This window comes from Scomber japonicus, chromosome 9, assembly GCF_027409825.1.
Source record: "Scomber japonicus isolate fScoJap1 chromosome 9, fScoJap1.pri, whole genome shotgun sequence".
Lineage (NCBI taxonomy): Eukaryota > Metazoa > Chordata > Actinopteri > Scombriformes > Scombridae > Scomber > Scomber japonicus.
This window is the reverse complement of record NC_070586.1, coordinates 31,896,438-31,915,215: the sequence shown is the minus strand read 5'-3', so window position 1 is coordinate 31,915,215 and position 18,778 is coordinate 31,896,438. Positions and strand designations below refer to the sequence as shown.

At 39.6% G+C, this 18,778-nt stretch overlaps 1 protein-coding gene across 2 annotated transcripts in view; it reads right to left on the bottom strand.

Annotated features, from left to right (window-relative positions):
• Positions 1-18,778, bottom strand: part of sema4c (sema domain, immunoglobulin domain (Ig), transmembrane domain (TM) and short cytoplasmic domain, (semaphorin) 4C) — an 88,636-nt gene that overhangs the window by 18,549 nt on the left and 51,309 nt on the right. For both annotated transcript variants that reach the window (XM_053326069.1, XM_053326070.1), the window contains 2 exons: positions 5,574-5,728; positions 1,159-1,221 (listed from right to left, as the gene is read on the bottom strand). In XM_053326069.1, the coding sequence (XP_053182044.1) occupies positions 1,159-1,221; positions 5,574-5,728 (218 nt within the window). The remainder of the gene's footprint in view (positions 1-1,158; positions 1,222-5,573; positions 5,729-18,778) is intronic.

Here is an 18,778-nt window from a genome sequence, read left to right as displayed (position 1 = left end):
ATGAAATTTTAATAACTATTTTAAAGCACCGGAATATTTTTTAAATCTCCGGTTACACCGATTTCTTGACATGTTTTTTTTTTTTTTAACTTCACTTGGAGTCAATTGCAGTTAAAGTAATGTTGATACTATTGCACTCCAGTGAACTATTTTTCCCTCCCCCTCCCCCCCCTCCTGTTTCAAAACACATCAAAAGTTGCTGTTGTGCCATGTGAGAAGTTTTAGCCCCGCTTCCAAAAGCACTGTGTGTTTCCATAAAATATTAAACGAGACCTCTTGCAAATGCACATTATGCAGTCTAAGCAGGGAAAAGCTCTTGCTGAGACTAACAGAACTGGGACCTAATTCACTATCTGTGTTTACAAATGTACCACAACTGATGAGAAGAAACTGGAGGATCATAAGACTGGAGAATGTCGAGTTAATGCTGAATTTCAAAGTTATTCTGCTCATAAATAACATCATAAAGTATTTTGGAAAAAGTGGAACATCATTATGAGACTTTTATGTGTGATTGAAGAATGTGTCTCTGACTGTAGTACATCATTATAAGTGGCAAATGCAAACATTAATGGACTAATGAGACATTTTTGGAAATACACTTGTGTGCTTTCTTGAGAGTCAAATGAGAAGATTGATATCACTGCTATGTTAGCACACTACACGTGAAGCTACAGCCAGCAGCACTTGTGTTGAATTATGCATTAGCAATGTTTGCATTTGTTAAACAATGTCTTATGGCTAAATTTAATTCTGTTGCTTTCTTTTATATTGTGCTGCAACATATTGTAATGCACTCTGTTGTATTGTAGTCAGAATTACTGCTCAGCAACACTCTTTATCACATATTTTTTGGAGCAGGGCTTTATCTACTTTTTATTGTTCCAAGACAAAACACTTCAGGAATCAAACCACCTTACCTTAAAAGTTGCTGATCTTAACCCTGTTGGGAAGATGCACTTCACCGTGTGCTAATGTAATGACTGGAAAGTTTCCAGTTTGAAACCTCACACTGACTTGACAGAAAGTAATTGAGTGAAGTGAAATGAGTAATGAGTCGCATAAACGACTCTCTTAAAAAAATACTGCCTCGCTGCCCTTGAGCAAGGCGGGTAACCCCGATAACTCTGGTGCTCTGTCAGCTTAAATCAACATTACCTGGTTGTTCTTCCCCTTGGCAACACATTCCCTCTTCTTGTCCTGTGGAGCTGGCCACTCGATCTGGATGAGAGAAAGAGGCACGTGTGATGTGGACATCTCCAAGACATAAAATATGTTGACTGCCTTTGGTTCACAAGTAACTCATTCTGCAAATACCTTCATTCGTTGATCTAGACCATGAATACTAATGTAAACAGCACATGACATTTGTTTCTAATGGGGTTTACATAGAGGCACATCATGCCATAAATTTGGAAACTTTCCTTGTCTTCATTTTACTTAACACAGCCAATAGACTCTGTACCTTTGGCCACCAGCTGCTGTACAAAATAGAACAAAGATGCACCATGACATGAACATAATGGATCCTTGTTGACACAGATGTGCATCTTTTAATCCATAATGCGGTCTTTGGTAAATTGGGGTACTAATTTAGACCAGCTCACCATGAACTGCAAATATAATTAAGTCAGTTACACTAGTCCACTAATTGAGTCACACAGGTGGTGCAGGGTAAGAAGCACCACTTGACTGTTCTTGGCAGCAGTGTTTCTGGCTGTGCCCCTATTAAATACAATGATGGTAAGGAGAGGTCCTTTTTGCAGCAGTACTCCCTGATGACTGTGTCATTGTTCAAAGGATAAAAAAAACACTGGCAAGAAAGGGCATCATAATGCAGGGTACTACTCCAGTGACCGACAAGCTTTTGGCCTCCAAAAGGTACAATCTGCTCTATATTTAGTCATAGATTAGAGTCATGTAGGGAAAAAAACATGAAGACAGAAAACTGCACATTCTTTCATACTTCATATATCCATATTTATTTTTTCTGATGATCTTTGCCATTTAGTAATATTTACAGTAGTTGCTTGTTTTAAATGGCTGTGTGACACATGGATGAACTTTGCTCTGTGGACAGAGGTCCCGAATATGAACTGTGTTTACTAAGAGGTTTCCACACCATTAGAAATAATTACACTGGTCATTACAGGCAGAGAGTTGCTCCAAATGCAGAATTAAACTCTGATTTACACGACTGGTTTTAAACTAACAGCAATCAAACAACGTGTATATTAATTTGCCATACACTGTACTAGTGGATGGACCATGCTATTAAAACTGGAAGAGAGTAACCTACTGACTTTTTTAATAACAGTAACAATGTACCTGGTTCAACAAACTTAAATAGTTGACCAATATTTATACAAATTCATTTATTCTTCACATATGCCATATATAAATATATATTTCGCAATACAATAATATCTTTATTTTAGCTAAGTTGATCTAATGTGATAATATTTCAGTCAAAAGTCACATTAGAAATTATTCATCCCTTTCTACCACTGTTCACTGAATCCACATTTCATCCCCATGGTTACTGGAGAAATTAAGTTGCATTGATTAAATTTTAATACCCGAATTAATCATTTGGATCAGTGGGTGTGCATTACCTCTAAGATCTGTGGTTTAAACTAATGCACTTGAGTATTTAAAAAAGCAAGCATAGTTTGTGAACCCAAATATCAGGCCATTTGAACATGCAGTGTGGCACATATGATTAGTTGTTGAAAATCATGGTCTGGTGTTGCATTCTCCTATGTGGGGCATTGGAAATACCATACAAACAAATCTATCTTTATACTTTTTAAAATGCATGAACAAGATGTAACAGAGCTGAGATGCATTATTATTGAAAGTTTACTCAAAACCGTAGCAGTGGTGTCTGACTTACCACATGGGGATGACTGAATGAAATTAACAAGTGAGTGAATAGAAACCTATCTGCAAGCATCATGAGGAAAAACACAACTAAATAATGTATAAGAAAGCACTTATGGGAGCTGCGTGTTGCCAAAAAAAGTATACATTTTTGAGAAGAAATCTACGGAAAATATCCAGGGAAGAAAGACAGACATGAAAGCAATGAAGAAAGAAGGCATAAACAGCAGCAGAGACATAAAAGAGTAGCATTTAAAGGAAATGAAAAGGGAGGGGATGTGAGAGAGTGATGGTCAGATGGTGACAGAGGGGTGGACTATTCCCTTTTCCTTACTGAGTAATTTTTCTGTGTTGGCTTCTGTGTTTCCTTCCCTCTACATTACACACTGGGGGCTGACAACAGGTGGTCTTATCATTACCGTAAGACTTGTAACCCTCATTCAAACAGCCTGTGCCTGTGTTGTGGGTGACAGTGTGTGCGCATATGTGTGTGCATGCATCTAATAACTGCTCATTACGTTGGTAAATCAGATAACAATCCCCAAACCGCTGCAGGCTGCTCACTACACCTTCATTTGCCTGCTGTAATTGTATTGATTGCAATATGGGGCAATTATTGAGAGAGCAAAGCAAAACCAGATTGAGTCTCTGAGGCTTCACCATCTCTGTATGTGTAAGGTTGTGTGTGTATCAGGTCATGTCAAGGGTATTTATAGCAGGTATAACAGGTTTGCCCAAGAGTCTTCACAGCAAAACAATCTCCACAAATTAAAAGAAGGACATAAACTCTGAGAAACAGGGCCAAAGCCATAACACTTGTATGTGAGAGTGTTTGTGTGTATGAACGCCTGCACATTCACAGTGGATATGTTTATGCTTTTAGCAGTGAAATATTGGAGCCAATAGCTGCACATATTACACGTTTAATATTTGGCAGCGTACCCACACTGTATAACTGTGAGAAGCTTTTAGCAACAGATAACATAAATAACTTCCACATAAAGTAATAACTTGGCAAAATGCCATAAAACATCTGAATTGAGTCCAAAATATAATAAAGCCACATACTGAGTTCTTCCTGATTAACAAGTCATTATGGTACTATAGGTAGTTGGGTTATCTTGTGACAGTGTCACTCTGAATAGCCTATGCTTTTTTTTAAGCCAATTTAACTACATTTTTTTTATTAAGCTTAAAATTGTCAAAATATAGTGATGTTATCAGACAAGTCAAAATGTTTTTTAAACAAATAACATGTTAAGAATTAAAAGGGAAAGTAAAAAAAAAAAGAATGTGTCTTAGTTTAGCATATTAGTATGCTAACACAAAGTACAGCTGAGACAGAAATATAGCTAGCATTGCAAATATTGAGAAATAAATAAATAAATATTTAGTAATAAACCCTATTAATAGTAACAAACCCTAACAAACTATTGTACACATAAAATATTTGACATGACAAATGTTTGTGTGGTTAGGTAGCTTGACTTGAATACTTATGGCTAGCTGAAACAGCAGCAGCCCTTTAAGCTAGCTACCTAGCTGAAGCTAACACTCTTCATAGATCTACACCAGCCATGTGAACTCTTTGTTGGGTCTTAGTAACATTACCTTAATCTGCATCATCTGCACTGCATGCCTCTATTATTTACTCAATACCACTAAGGAGATCTATTTTTTCACTAAATTTTAATTAATTTACAAAATCTTTGACTAGTTTGAAAACCCAAATTTGATCATTTTCATGGTTCTGGATACATGGTTTTCTATGGGTTGAACAAAGAGAATAACACTTTGGTTTGTGGTTAACCCCTCTCAAAAAACAACTCATTAAACTCAAAAAACACATGTGGGTTAAACCAAAAGCAAGGCTGTTTTCTGCTTTGGAAAAGCTGACATACTAGAGGCACATGGCTCTTAGCTAGCAGCGGCAATTAATATATTTTATTGTATTTTGTGACCCTTCAAGGAGTATACTTTAATACATTTTGAAAAGGCATAAATAGCCTGACAGTTTGTACATTATTAGCTTATACAAGCCTGAAGATTTAATAAAAGAAGTACAGGCCAGACCAATAAAAGACCCAACAACTAACTATGAGTCAGTCGACTTTATAATGGTACTGTTACCTTCTTTGATCTGCCAGAATTTTTTTTCTGTATGTGTTCTCAAACGTCCTTGAATCCAAAAATGAGCCAAAAAAAAAAGGAATAAATTAAGGTCAGTCTGTAAGTTAATAGGCAGCCAAGAAGTGTGGCAAAGGCAGAGATTATGCTTTATGTTTCCTTTCTTGCTTATCCAAGCTGAACCTTTGTCATTTTAAAGCTTTTATACAATAATTATATCCCAATTTATATCATAATTGAATTTAATATATTTAAATTGCAGATTTGAAATAGTGTGTTTTACTCTGCTGTGCTCAGTAACCAGGCAGTGTAGACGTTTTTTGTTCCTGAACTGTCCATCATGCTGCTCTGTGATATTACATCTAAGGTGTTATCATTTAATTTAATGCATTTCTTCAAAAGTCTTTCAGTAAGCACGGGCGTGTTTGCAGTGACAGTAAGACAGTGTTATGGATAGAATTATTCTTCCTGAATCTTTAGTTGTCCATATTTAGCACTTGCAAATTTGAATCCCTTTTAGTGACAGCTTTTAAAGAGTGTGTGTGTTTGTGTGTTTGTGTTACCTGTGGCCGTAACTGTCTGCTAATGTCGTTGGGGTCCAGGGCGAACAGTGCCTCCCGTGCTCCGATGTACAAAACTCTCTCGTGGTCGGACAGAGTTAGCATGCTGTAGTTGAAAACTCCCTGAACGCTGAACCTCGCCATGCTGTCCAACACATCTGGAGAAAGACACAGCCAGGTGGTACATCGTTACATTATATTACTGACACACAGTTTGCTGCAACTGTCTCTGCTTCCAGCTGACAGATAAAAGAATGAGAAGAACATTTCACACTTTCCTTGCAGGAATATGTTGATATCTCAGCTTATTCACACCACCAGGCCTTGGCCGCTCCACCCCCTATAGCTTAATGTCATCCCTGCTGCTTCTACATGTTACACGTTACCCCTATCTCTTCTCTTCTTTGGGAACTTTCACAACTCTCATGCTCATGAACTTCAATCCATCACATCTTCCAGATAGGTCCACAATTCTAAGATTCACAGTTTCTACTAACATCCAATCTGTGTTGCACTAATCAATATTATTATATCAACAATGGGGGATAAAAATACTGTCTAATATTGTAGTGAAAAACCTGTCACTCTAGTCTGCAGTTCCCCTCAGCTGTATGGTTAGCAAGTTTTTGGATTTTCTGGCGTGCAATTTTAGATTTTCACATGAAGAGCCAGATGTGTCCCTCAGACTCCAAATAAATTCTGTCTAACTGATGTGTAAATAGGCAACTGTTTGCTAAAATGTTCGACATGTCAACTTTATAAGGCAATAATATGCCTTCTTGTGGTGTTGACACCTTGTTGTGCTGCCCCTCAATATTAAAAACCCGAAGACAAAGCAAAAAAACCTCAAACAATGAATGAAGGTTTCAAGAATGAATCTGTTTTTGGGCCAGTAAAAAGCTTTTACCTTGTACTGGTATCTAGTTCAATAGATGGTGTAATAACAGCTTTCTCATTCACTGAACTTTTTCACAGAAGATATTTTGACATGTCACAGTGTGAAAATCACACCTGTGAAAGTAAATAGTAGGCCTACAGTCACTGGAGGCTTAATTTAATTCATCTGCTTCAGTTCCAGGCTCCTGGTAGAGTGCATGCTGCCTCACAGTAACACTGTCATGACCTACTGGAGCACTTGTTAGTTATTATTCAATTTGACCGCAATTACATCTTTGCAGTTTACAGAACAGCATTTGAAAAATGCCATATGAAACATTACTGAAGTTATGGACAGATAGATGCACTGTGAAAGCATTCTGAGTTAAAACTGGTCGGGTCCTAATGAGTTTGCAGAAACCACCCAGAGTATCTCGATTTAAGATCTGCTGTAAATTATTCCTGCAGGAAGGAACGCTGCAAAGAAAGCTTCCCAAGCTCTGAATTTACTTTAGGAACCTGGAGCAAATGCCAGCCTTCGGGGTGAGTCTGATAAGCTCCAGATCTGTATGCCAGAAGTGAGATAAGGTCTATTTAGAAAAGCTGTACAAATAAACAAGAGGCAATGATGCTCTTTTACCAGCCCCCGCTTTGATGGAGAGTGCAGCGGAGTGCACCATTACAGCCACGGAAGACTGACAGGCAGCATCTAGGGGTTGTATAGTGGTGGTATTAACAGGGAGATGCATGTCTGCACAGTCTAAATCTTTTCAGCTATCAAGAAGCCAACCTTCAACAACGTCAATCAACCAGAGCTTAAATGTATGCTTTTAAAGTGAGTTTGCTATTGAGCCAGATGGCAAGATGTTTGTAGTCCAAGATATGTTAAATAAATAAAAAAAAGTAGTAATGTTCTAATTAAGATAATTGTCTAATCTTGCTTTGAAAATGACAATCTAACTTCTGATGTTTCACAATTTAACACAGCTTTTAGATTAAAGATTCAAAGACTTGAATGAGTTTAAATTGATAAACTGCATGCAGCATGAAGCAGACTGAAAAGAAGAACTCAATCCAGGCTATACAGAACACCTATACCACAGTAATGCAGGGCTTTAGAGCTGGACATGAAGAGCATTATTGGAAATGGAATATCAGATCCAGGTGACAACGTGGACTGAATACAGAGCATAAGAATACTTAAAAATGCACACTAATAATGGGTGTAAATCTGCGTGTGTGATTAGATTGTTCATTATCTGGGCTTCACATCCAGATGCAGGCTGCATTTTAAATACAAGGCCTCTTACTCTGATTAGCTATCACTCTAAGTATTAACAGAATATTACTCTCCTTGTAAAACCCAGTTATTGATCCTTTAACATCAAATAGCTGAATCAATGCGATTTATCTCAGGAAGGTCTAACTTGTTCTACTTGTTTGTTGATTGCCCATATTTTGGGTTCCTTCTCGTCATGCTGCCAGCAGACTGGCACAAACAATCTCGAAAAAGATTATGAGAAAATCACAAAATGTTCCCTGCACAGTCCCCCATCTGCGGGATTTGTTGAAAAAAATCAAAATTTTTTAAAAAGATGCACCCGCTGTTTGGCTGTTCACTCTCTCGCACTAACACATGCACGCGCACACACACAAATACACACTCACACTCACACACACACACATGCTGTTCAAATCCCCTGACTAGCATGCAGACAAACCAGCGGTGCAGAGCACAAAGCGCGACAGAGACAGGAGAAAAAGAGAGAAAGGATGGTGTTTAGTTTTCATTATCCACACTCTTGTTGCTTGTAGTGTCACCTTGTTCTCCCTCTCCTCCTCTCTTTTACTTTATCTGGGCTGATAGAATGTGTGCAAAATGCGAGGCGACGACAGCCCGCACTGCACGTAATGCGATCTCATAAATTGAATAAGAATATTTATTTTTTTGTTTTCCACGGGATGAATGTTTTTACTTCTTTCACTGTTCTCCCGACTGAAAATAGCAGCTGTACTCCAGGGAGGGGACAGCAGGAACTGGTGTGATTTATGGTGTGACTAACTGCTCATGTGATGCTGTGGCCTAGTTGGGACTAAATGGACTTACATACATAGAGAAAGCTGTAGTGGATAAAAGAGATATGTGTGTGTGTGTGTGTGTGTGTGTTTGACAAAAGAAAGGAGGTTAGGAAAGTGATGCTTATTACTAAATTAATAGAAATGGAGGTCAAGTCTACAACCACTTGATAGCATATAATAGACACTCAGCATTATGCCAGCTCTTGGATGTTGATCACACCTGCTGCACAGGAAGTAATGCATTTATTGTGACAGAAAAACATGTTTTTCAGTACACTGGCACTTAGCATGTGTGCAAAGCAGTGCACTGACAATTCTACACCAAAGATGGCGCCAAAATAAAGAAATACAAGAACGCTGAGCTTGATTATTTTCGCAAATACTGCCCTGTAGGAAGAGATCTGAGACTCTAAATCAATTTCAAAAGGCTAGACACATATTTCAAATGTATTATTACATGTAGCTAATTACTGTTTCTATTTTCGTTTTTTATTTTGGCACAGTAATATAATCACATAATCATAATTCACATGTAACAAGCTCTACCTCATTGTGCAACACAAACACTTGACCACCTGCACTCCTGCACACCTGCAGATTTACCACAGTGCACCTGACACTAAAATGTCTCCTTCTAAATCACCTAAAAGAGAGTCTCACCTGGAGGATAGGCTTTTCCAAGAGGGATGGACTATTAATGAGCTGTTTGTGGAGTTTAATGTGACTGTTTCCTCCTCCTAACTGCAATCAAAAACTCGCTGTTCTCCTGTAATACAATATCAAATAGCATCACTCTCTCTCTGCTCTTACTGAACATGCAGAGCACTACGCTAAGTACGAGGAAGTGGAGAGGGAAAGTTGAGTTGCTCAGCTTATGCCAAGTGTCCCCTTCACTGACAACAACCTAGCCAGTGGCCTCGAGGTAATTTCGGTTTGAAACCCCCGACTCAGTTTTGTAATGAGGGCAAAAGCTGAAAGTTGATATTCATTAACTTCAAATTTGAATATTTTCATGGAGATATTCCACGTTTCAACTGCTGACTCCAGGATAGTTTCCTTGGCAAAATGTTAATAATAAAAAAAAAAAAACCTCTTAAAGACATTTTGGCTTTCTTGGGGGCAATAAAACCCAACCACTGAAACATGCAGCAAATATTTATACACAAATGAAAGGAGATAAAAAAAAGTGGCGACATGTCGTGAGAGGCACAAGAAGGATGGCGGGAGAGAGATAGAAGAGGGAATATGTAACCAAAGGAAGGAAGGAGGGGATGAGTACTGAAGTCAGCTTATTATCTGAGGAGCAGCAGTGTATAAACATTGGAGGGTATGTGCGGATGAGCGAGTTAGATGAGAGTGAGCGGAGAGGGAGAGAGAGACAGAGGGAGAGAGACAGAGAGAGAGAGGCAGCATCCTCAGGGGAGAACTGAGCACATCTGCTATGTTCCACACAGCCGGGCAAAAAAACTCCAGAGCTGACACACTTACTGGGGTACACACACACACACACACACACACACACACACACACACACACACACACTTATACTTTTGTCGAGGTATGTGGCTACACACGCAAATCAGTTGCCATCTGAACACATGTACACACATAGAACATACACGGTTTGTGTGTAAGCTAAAACACACATTGCATTTGCACACACAGTACTGACACACGCTTTGGATGTTATCAGCCCATTAAATGGCTGTTATCAGTTGTCATCGGGACCCATACATTTGAAGTAACACGGCCCTATTCTACTTCCTAATTGACTCATTAGGCTGTTATCATTAATTGGTAAGCTGGGGATCACCTTTGAGTGACAGACGCCATCTACTGGCTGTAGTATTTATGACACGTGGAGGTGACATAGCTCAGATGACGTTAATATAAACTAATTTCCTTGGGATTAGGAGGCTGGGTTCCACAATTCCTCTGATTGGCTAGTATTCGTTGCCTTTATTGGTGAGGTTGATTAGGTTTAGGCATGAGGATTGATATGGTTAGGGTAAGGATAAGATCATCAGGCTCAGAGCCAACCACAGGCAGATTACGGGTGGATCTTCGCAGAATGGGTGTGGGAAATGACTGATAACGACCGTTTAATGATAACATCCGAAATAGGTGGTCTCCAGGGTGCCTGCTCAGTGACTTGAACCTCTTTCCACTGAAAGAGGGAAAGTTTTGCTCCAAGTAGCCTGTTTGAAGTGATCAGCAGCTCTGTCATTAAGAGGTGATGCGGGCAGACGCACTTACAATCTCCCACCACACTGTGGCAGCCCTCAGGCTATACCTGCTGTGTGTATGTGTGTGTGTGTGTGTGTGTGTGTGTGTGTGTGTGTGTGTGTGTGTGAGGTTGTAACTTGCACGAGTGTGGGTTTCTCTGTAGACTGTACACACCTGCAGTTAATCAGCGTTCACGTGCAAGTGAATAAGCGTGCATGTTTGTGTGTGTGAGGCTGTGTGCACGGTCTCATTTATGTAAACAGCAGCTGTAGTTTTAAGAAAATCTGACTTTAAAAAGATGTTTTTACAGCTGTGTGGAGTTAAAGTTAAGGAAAATGAAATGACCAAAAAAGAAGCCATCCTCTGTTCTAATAGTGACTGAGCAGAAAAGGGAAAGAACAACAAAAATGATCAAGATCTATGAAGCCAAAAGCATAAACAAAGCATATTGTAGCCTTGGCAACAGTGGGCACAAATAATCCTGTTGTTGTACAAAATGCTGACAAGAACCAGCCATGTATTTACTGTATGTACATAATGTAAGCAGTATATTTTAGGACTTTTTCATTCATGGTGAGTATGTGTGTTAGGCCAGTTTGGGTTAAATTACAAGGCCGTTGACACTTGGAGACAAAAGTTTGTAGAGACAACAAGAAAGAGGAGCATATAAATAAGAGTGCAAATAAGAAATGAAGGGCAGAGGCAAGGAGAGGCGTAATGGCTCCAATAGACAGAGGGAGAAATACAAACAACAGACCAAAATAGAAAGCCAGAATGGAAAGGAATACAAAAGATAGACAACTCGCAGGGCCTGACCGAGGTCAGTGCCACGGGAAGCCAAGATGATCAGAGATCACTGCACAACAAGACCTCGACTCTGGCTCTGAGTATATTTGTCTTAAGCTGGGTGTAAGACTGTGATAACGGAAGGTAATAGGAAGAGACAAAGAAAATGTGACAGTCATTTGGGAACTGTTTGTGTGTGTGTGTGTGTGTGTGTGTGTGTGTGTTGCTGTTGTGTGCCCAACTATAAAGGGACACGGGGGTTTAGTGCATTTTCTCGCAACTAGAGGAAGCAGGTCTACAGCTATCTTGTGATGTATTGAAGGCTATGGCTTCTTTGAATGTAACAGCAAAAGAGGAATTATTCAACACAGACAAAAAAAAAGAAATGTTCACTTTAATGGATAAGCCTTCTTAAGGAAGTTTCAAAGCTCTGCAAGCTCATATTCAGAGTATGAACTGAAACCAAAGGCTGCCTGAAGGTAGGAAACCAATCTGACGTTTGGGATTCTTCTGGAAAATAGTCAGAATAATATACACTACATATAAATCTGGTTAAAGGGCAAACACATGCAACACAAATCTAAGAACCAGAGCAGCAATTTATTGTAGAATCCAAATGGAAAGATAATTGGTTTTCTTAATACTTTATGAGTAAATCAACTAGTTTGACTCTATGGAAAATGATTGTGTGTGTAGTCTATAATGTGTTCATGTCTTCCACATGTGTATGTATGTGTGTTAAGTTCATTGTAGGGTATCACAGGCTTATGAAGCAGCTTCAAAAAGTCCAGTCCAGTCCAAATAAAACCAAGCCAGACTAACCAGACTGAGAAGAACTCCCATGAAGGAGAAGGAATAGGAGGAGGAATAAGAGGAGGAGGAAATGGGGGGAGGAGAGCGCCTGTTGCTTCACGGCCGGCTGAAAAGGTCTCGATCAGGGCCTTGACTCTTGTGATCTGCCTCCATCAGCCACCCAGCCTCCCTCTCTCCCTTGCCTGCTATAAATACATCCAGCCTCTGCTTATAGCTTCTAACCACCGAGCCACTCACACACCAAACTATGATTAAAGGCCTATTTTAGGGAGAGCTTTGAAGCAGCGACGAAACAGCGAACGAGAAGCAGAGACAGACAGAGGAAGGAGGAGAGACGATGTGCAGCACCCACACAGACACGCAGACAAACCCCAGTGTGCGCGCTGAGCATCGTCACGCCCGCATCTGAGCAGACACTCTCTTTGAAAGGAGGAAAAAAAAACAAAAAAATCCAACAACAACGCACACAAAGACACTAACACGCTCCCACGTGGATGCGCGCATTTTGTCTGTTGCACAAACGGCAAGTTCACAGGAGAGTCAGGTGTACGACAGAATGAGAGCATGGAGATAGAGAAAGAGAAAAAAACAACAACAGGGAGATCTATACATGCCTTTACTGGCTGGATGTGCAAAAATCAACTGTAGGTTGAATTGAAGTTATTATACTTTATAAGCTACTGTAAATGTAGTACGGATTAAGAATGAATGAGATTTATTGGATTACTCAGACAACAAAACAAAGAATTTAAGTACACGAATCAATATACTATAAAGATGATTACACAAAAGTACATGTTTTTAAGCCAAAAAATAACTTGCCCATCTAGGTTTGAATGTGTAAGCTGCTATTTGCCAGTTATGGAACATTTTGTTTAATAGTTTTGCCATTAAGGATGCAAGATATTGGATTTTCGCCAATATCTGATGATATGTGATATTGTTCAACTCATTTTGGCCGATCTCCAAAGCTGATGCCAATATATGCACATATTTTTTTCCCCCTACCTAATTGCAGAGAACATTAAGTCTCTCCTGTAGAGTTATATGTATTATTATGCCTGTTCTTATCCCGATGACCCCACTGGCAGATGCAGACATAAAATATTATGCTTTTCATAATGCACTCATTCACTGGGGAAAATAAGAACTACTTGAACTTACATGGAAAACAAGCTGTATTCATTTTAATGTTCATGTATGTAGTCCACAATCCACAAGGACTACTTGAAGGTAAATGTGTTGCGCAACTGTACAGCACTTTAAGCCAACTGAAAGAACAAAAACAGAGATAGTGTAGTATACTGATTTCATATATAATATAAAAATGTCTCAGTCAGAGGAGTATTTTCACATTGCTGTATTGGTACTTTCACTTCAGTAGAGCATCTCAATACTTCTTCCACCTTTAAAATAAAGCTAGCTAAAGATCCAGAGATATTCAACGATGCAGCTCCACAAACAGTTGAACAGTTTGTGGAGCATTTAGTCAATGGTTTGCATGGTGTGTGTGTGTAATAAAGCTTCATGTTATCAGCTTGTCATATCAGCTGGTGCCAATATTGCACCGATATCATTGTGCATCCCTATTTGTTCTCTGTCACTCTTGTTTCTGAACAGTCGTGGGAACAGAGCAGCAGAATCCAACAGAATTGGAAGAATGAGATAAAAGGATGGGAGAGTGGTAAGAGAGGAAGTGGTAAAAGTAGATTAACACAACAAGTGAACAAGTGAGCCCAGTGGGGGGACGCTTTTTAGAGGGGGGTGAAGGAGAAGATGAAAGTGCTCATGGGGGGATAGAACAGCCTGACGCGGTGGGGGGTTTGTCCTCACGATCCACAACAAGCAGAACAAATCAAGAGCTGGTTGATGCCACAAGTGAGGTTTTCCTATTCCAGTGTCATGGTTCGGCGTATATGGCTGGTACGGTGGCAGGCACCAGCTGTGGAAAGGCTTTTCTATGCATTGTTGTGGTGGTGACACACACACACACACCCACACACACACGCCCACACACACAGAGAGAGAGAGAGAGAGATAGAGAGAAGCCTGTGAAGCTCAACGGTTGCAACATGGCACTGCTAAAGTTTTGGAATTTGACAGAGTGAACAATCCACATGCCAAAAATTACAACTATATTAGTCATACCCAAGAATCCTTGTTCAAACAAAAATCCCATAGAAAAGCATTTAGACTGTGGAACGCCTCACTGAAAACCCTGCATAATGATGATAAAACATCTTCATAGATACCGATGAAATCTTGTCAAAATGTCTCATAATAATTGTTTTAGCCAGCACCTCCATTATTTTCAAAACTGATTAATTTAAAGATTATTTTCTTTGCTCAGATAGGGATGCTGGGATTAAACTGTATTAATTTGACGCTTTTGTCCACAGCAACTCTCATTTTCTCTCTGCATACATTGTGTCTACGATTTACGCTCATCCCTTATCTACCACCAGAGCTACAGCCTCATCAAGTCTGGACTACTTGAATGTTAGATTTTTGTCCAATTAAGTGCTGCACTTATCAGTCAGTACCACTACTTTTTAATGACTGTGGGTATTCATGATGTTGTAATTTTAAGTAAAATATACTTGACTATGTTCCTGGATTGCTGCTGGTAACGCCTCCAAAATCCTGCTTCTATTATTCTTTCCATCTTTGGTTTTTCATTTTTTTGAATAATTCCTATCATCATCACATCTATTGTTGTGCACAATTTGTATCCCCAAATGCTGCATGTGCACGCTATTTGCAGGCTTTTGCTTTAGAGAACTGGCACCTTTATAAGTACTATTATTACATCCATCATTCAATCTATCAAATGTCAGAAAGTAGGAAAAAAAAGCCACTTAAAAGTTTTCAGATTGCTTGTTTTTATCAAACCGACAGTCCAAAAACTGAAGATATTCACACATAATCAACAAAATGAGTTGATTATTTTTCTATTGATTGACTACTCAAATAATCATTTGAACACTATGATGTGGTGTAGTTTATCCAACAGATATGGATTTAAATGAGAGATTTATTTATCTTATGTTAATGGTCTGGAAAGTGCCTACATTTGAATTAATCACATGTATTATGCAGTTTCACATGTGATAAGCCTGCATATTCCTGCATATTATATGTAAACCCCCCCCCCCCCCCCATTTGTAAATCTGTTTCTTACTGAATTCCATGTAAAATATCATATCTGAAAATCACATGTGCCTGTGCATATCTATACTTTATATGTGAAATGTTCACTTTTTGAAGGATGAGGATAATGGATGACACTGATGTCTAATAGAAGGTCAACAGTAGTGAAGCGGTGCATTAACTCAACCATGCTACTACTGCTACGTATGAGGAGGTGCTTTAGATGAGAGCAGTCTAGAGTGGCATTTTCGTTTTAATCCACATGCCCGCTTGCCTCCACATCAGCTCTCACAAAGTCGGTATGACAACAAAGAGCACTCCAGGTCCTAACATCTGGCCCCAGCGGTAAATCTTCACTGACCAATCAGCACAGGGTCAGGAGATGAGTGACGCTCATCGCTGATAAAAAAGCAGTGATTAATCTTTTTATTTCCACCCCCCCCACCCCCCTCACTCCTTCCTTTCCTCCTCTATGCTCCCAGTCACGCACAACCTCTCTCTGCCTCCTCCTCTGCCTCGCTCTCAACCACTCATTACTGTAATTGGAGGGTTTGGGAAGATACGGCAGAGAAAGAGAAAGAGAGAGGGAAAGAAGGAAAAAAAGAGAAAGGTTAAGGGAGAGAGAGAGAGAGACAGAGAGGGAGAAAGAGGTTTCTGGAGGTCAGAGGCCCAGCCCTTTTCCGCCCTCCTTTCTGCTCTGTTTTTCTCTCCCACCATCTCTCATTCTATCTTTCTTTTTCTAAATCAAGAGGCATAAATTTGCGTTGGCTTTTCTTGAAAGATGCAGGACTTGTTTGCTGCATCAAAGCAGGCTAGATTTTCAAACTAAATATCTCATTTTCGAGGGCTCAACTTATTCTTATTCTCTCGTTACCTCCCTCTTTCCTTTCTTTCTCTCATTTTTTTCTCTCTCCCTCCTTTCTTTGTTTAACCACAGCTGCTGTGTTTTGTCATAGTTTTGGCTTACTGGCCTTTGTCACTGGGCTGGGCTGGGCTGGGCTGAGGAGTGTATGTGGTTGTGTGTGTATGTGTGTATGAATACAATAGGAGAAAGAAGGGGGTGTTTGAGAGAGAAAAAGAGAGAGAAAAAGAGTGAGAGAAGATGAGTAGTGTTATCAGCTGAAGTATTTTTTCTGGTCAATGGAAATGGGCCAGGCTAAGGGCGTGAAAATGGCTTTAAAACAACATAATAGATACTCCAATCAACTGGGACCAATTCAGTGAGAAATAGGACGGGGGGGAAAAAGCACAGCGAAGGTCAGACACACAAACAACATGACAGAGGCAGAGGTGACTGACATAAAACAAATGAGAAAAAAAACTACATTAAATTCCCCTCTCTTGAACTTCTACATTTAAATGAGAGACCTGCCAATACTTACGATTGAGTCTGGCTTCAACCACAAATCTGGTGACCTTACTCTTGACAAAATAAAATAAAAAAAAAAAAAAAATTGTCTTTAACTCATGAACTTCACTCTCACAGTTAGCCTTTCCAAGCCCAAATATTAGCTGTCAATTTCCTGACTGCTCATATAACCTTAAATCAATAAGACAGGTGGGACAAGTGTGTGTGTGGCAGTGCACACCAGCAGAAAGTCAAAAGATGATACCTCGGATATGACAAACAAAAAATAGCAACATATAAAGCGAAAGTGGCTCAGTGGAGCTGTTTCTAAATGAACTATGTAATCATTTTGTTCAGGGACAAGGGAATATGTCACCCAGTAGAACAATGTAGCTGTTGATGTGCTTTTAATAGTTACATAGTTGACAGCACAGAGGAAGAGTCCATTAATAGTTTGGATCTGTCCATAAGATTTGTTGATAATAAAAAATATATACATATAGAAAATCACCAGTCAGATCCTTTAGTCATCACGGGCCAGCTTGCTTAATATAGGCTAACTTTAGCTTAGAGGTAGTGTTAGGACTTTGCACACATTAAATCAATGAGCCCTTGACACAGAGTCACAGAGCAACACAATATTTGCTTTTGAGACTTAGTAGCCTAAATGTTGTCTTTTAAATCAATAAACAATTAGCAATGTCTGACATGAGCCAATCATCAATGTGTGGCCAACAGCCAGGTTAACCTTAAATTACACCATAAGCCCATAAAGACTTGTTTGGAACTTGTCTGTCTTGCTTTGAGACTTGGCTCAGTACTTCATTGAGACTGAGACTGAGTTCATATACTGTACTGTACTGTACTGTATATACTTATTCCTCTTTGCTGTATGCTACATGTTGATGAGCCACACTGTTGTACAAAATGACAGATTTCTTAATTACAATGTACACGGCTGCTATAGATTATTCTGAGTCTGAGTGCACCATGCCGCTCCTTTAAATACCGCTAGCACAATGTTAGCACGACAAATGTGTATTCATCCACCGCTGAAAATAGTCCTTAAGCAAATGCACAGATTTGACTCTGGTTTGAGTGATGTTTGCCAAAAATGGAGTAAAGCAACAACATATGGATGAAAAGATGATCAGTGAAAAACATGCACCAACATAAATATGAAATATAATCCACATTAAAGTGAAAAGAAAATCAAGCAACATATACTATCTCTGTGATTAGAATGAGAAGCTATGAAGGAAATATGAAGAGTATGTAAATGTACAGTGCTCATTAGCAGCTCTCCAAGAGCCTTATACATAATGTGTGTACATGAAATGACTCATTAGGAGCCGATGGTGATATTTTTCAGCCCATCTATAACTGTGATATGCTGGTGAGGAATAACAACAGTCTAAAATTCAAAATGTCAACATGTGACTTTTTAAAAAGTGAGAGAAGAAGACGAGGCTGGTAGTTAGTGAGGGAGAAGAGACATACACACACACACAGGAAGAGGACGTTAGTGTTTCTTCTTCTGCAACCTCATGTAAGTCTCATGTAATTGCCGGGCAGGGGTGGTGGCTTTGTTGGTTGGATAATAAGGGGAATGGGAGGGGATGAGAGGAGGAGGGGGAGGGGTAGGGGGGGGGGGGGTCACCCACCCAACTCACACACACACATTGCCCAAAGCGCCAAATCCCTCAGACTGCCAGCCTAAGCAGTACACACACTCACACACACACATGTATAAACAAAAGGGGATTAGATAGACAGACACACGGCTACACACACACTCTCTCTCTCTGCACAAATAGGTATAAACACACACGCCCTCTGTGCCCCCACATTTTCTCTCACTCTTGTTTTTCATAGCCTGTCTTCTTGTCTCTGTCTTGCAAACTCACACTGCATGCAAACAGCAACACAC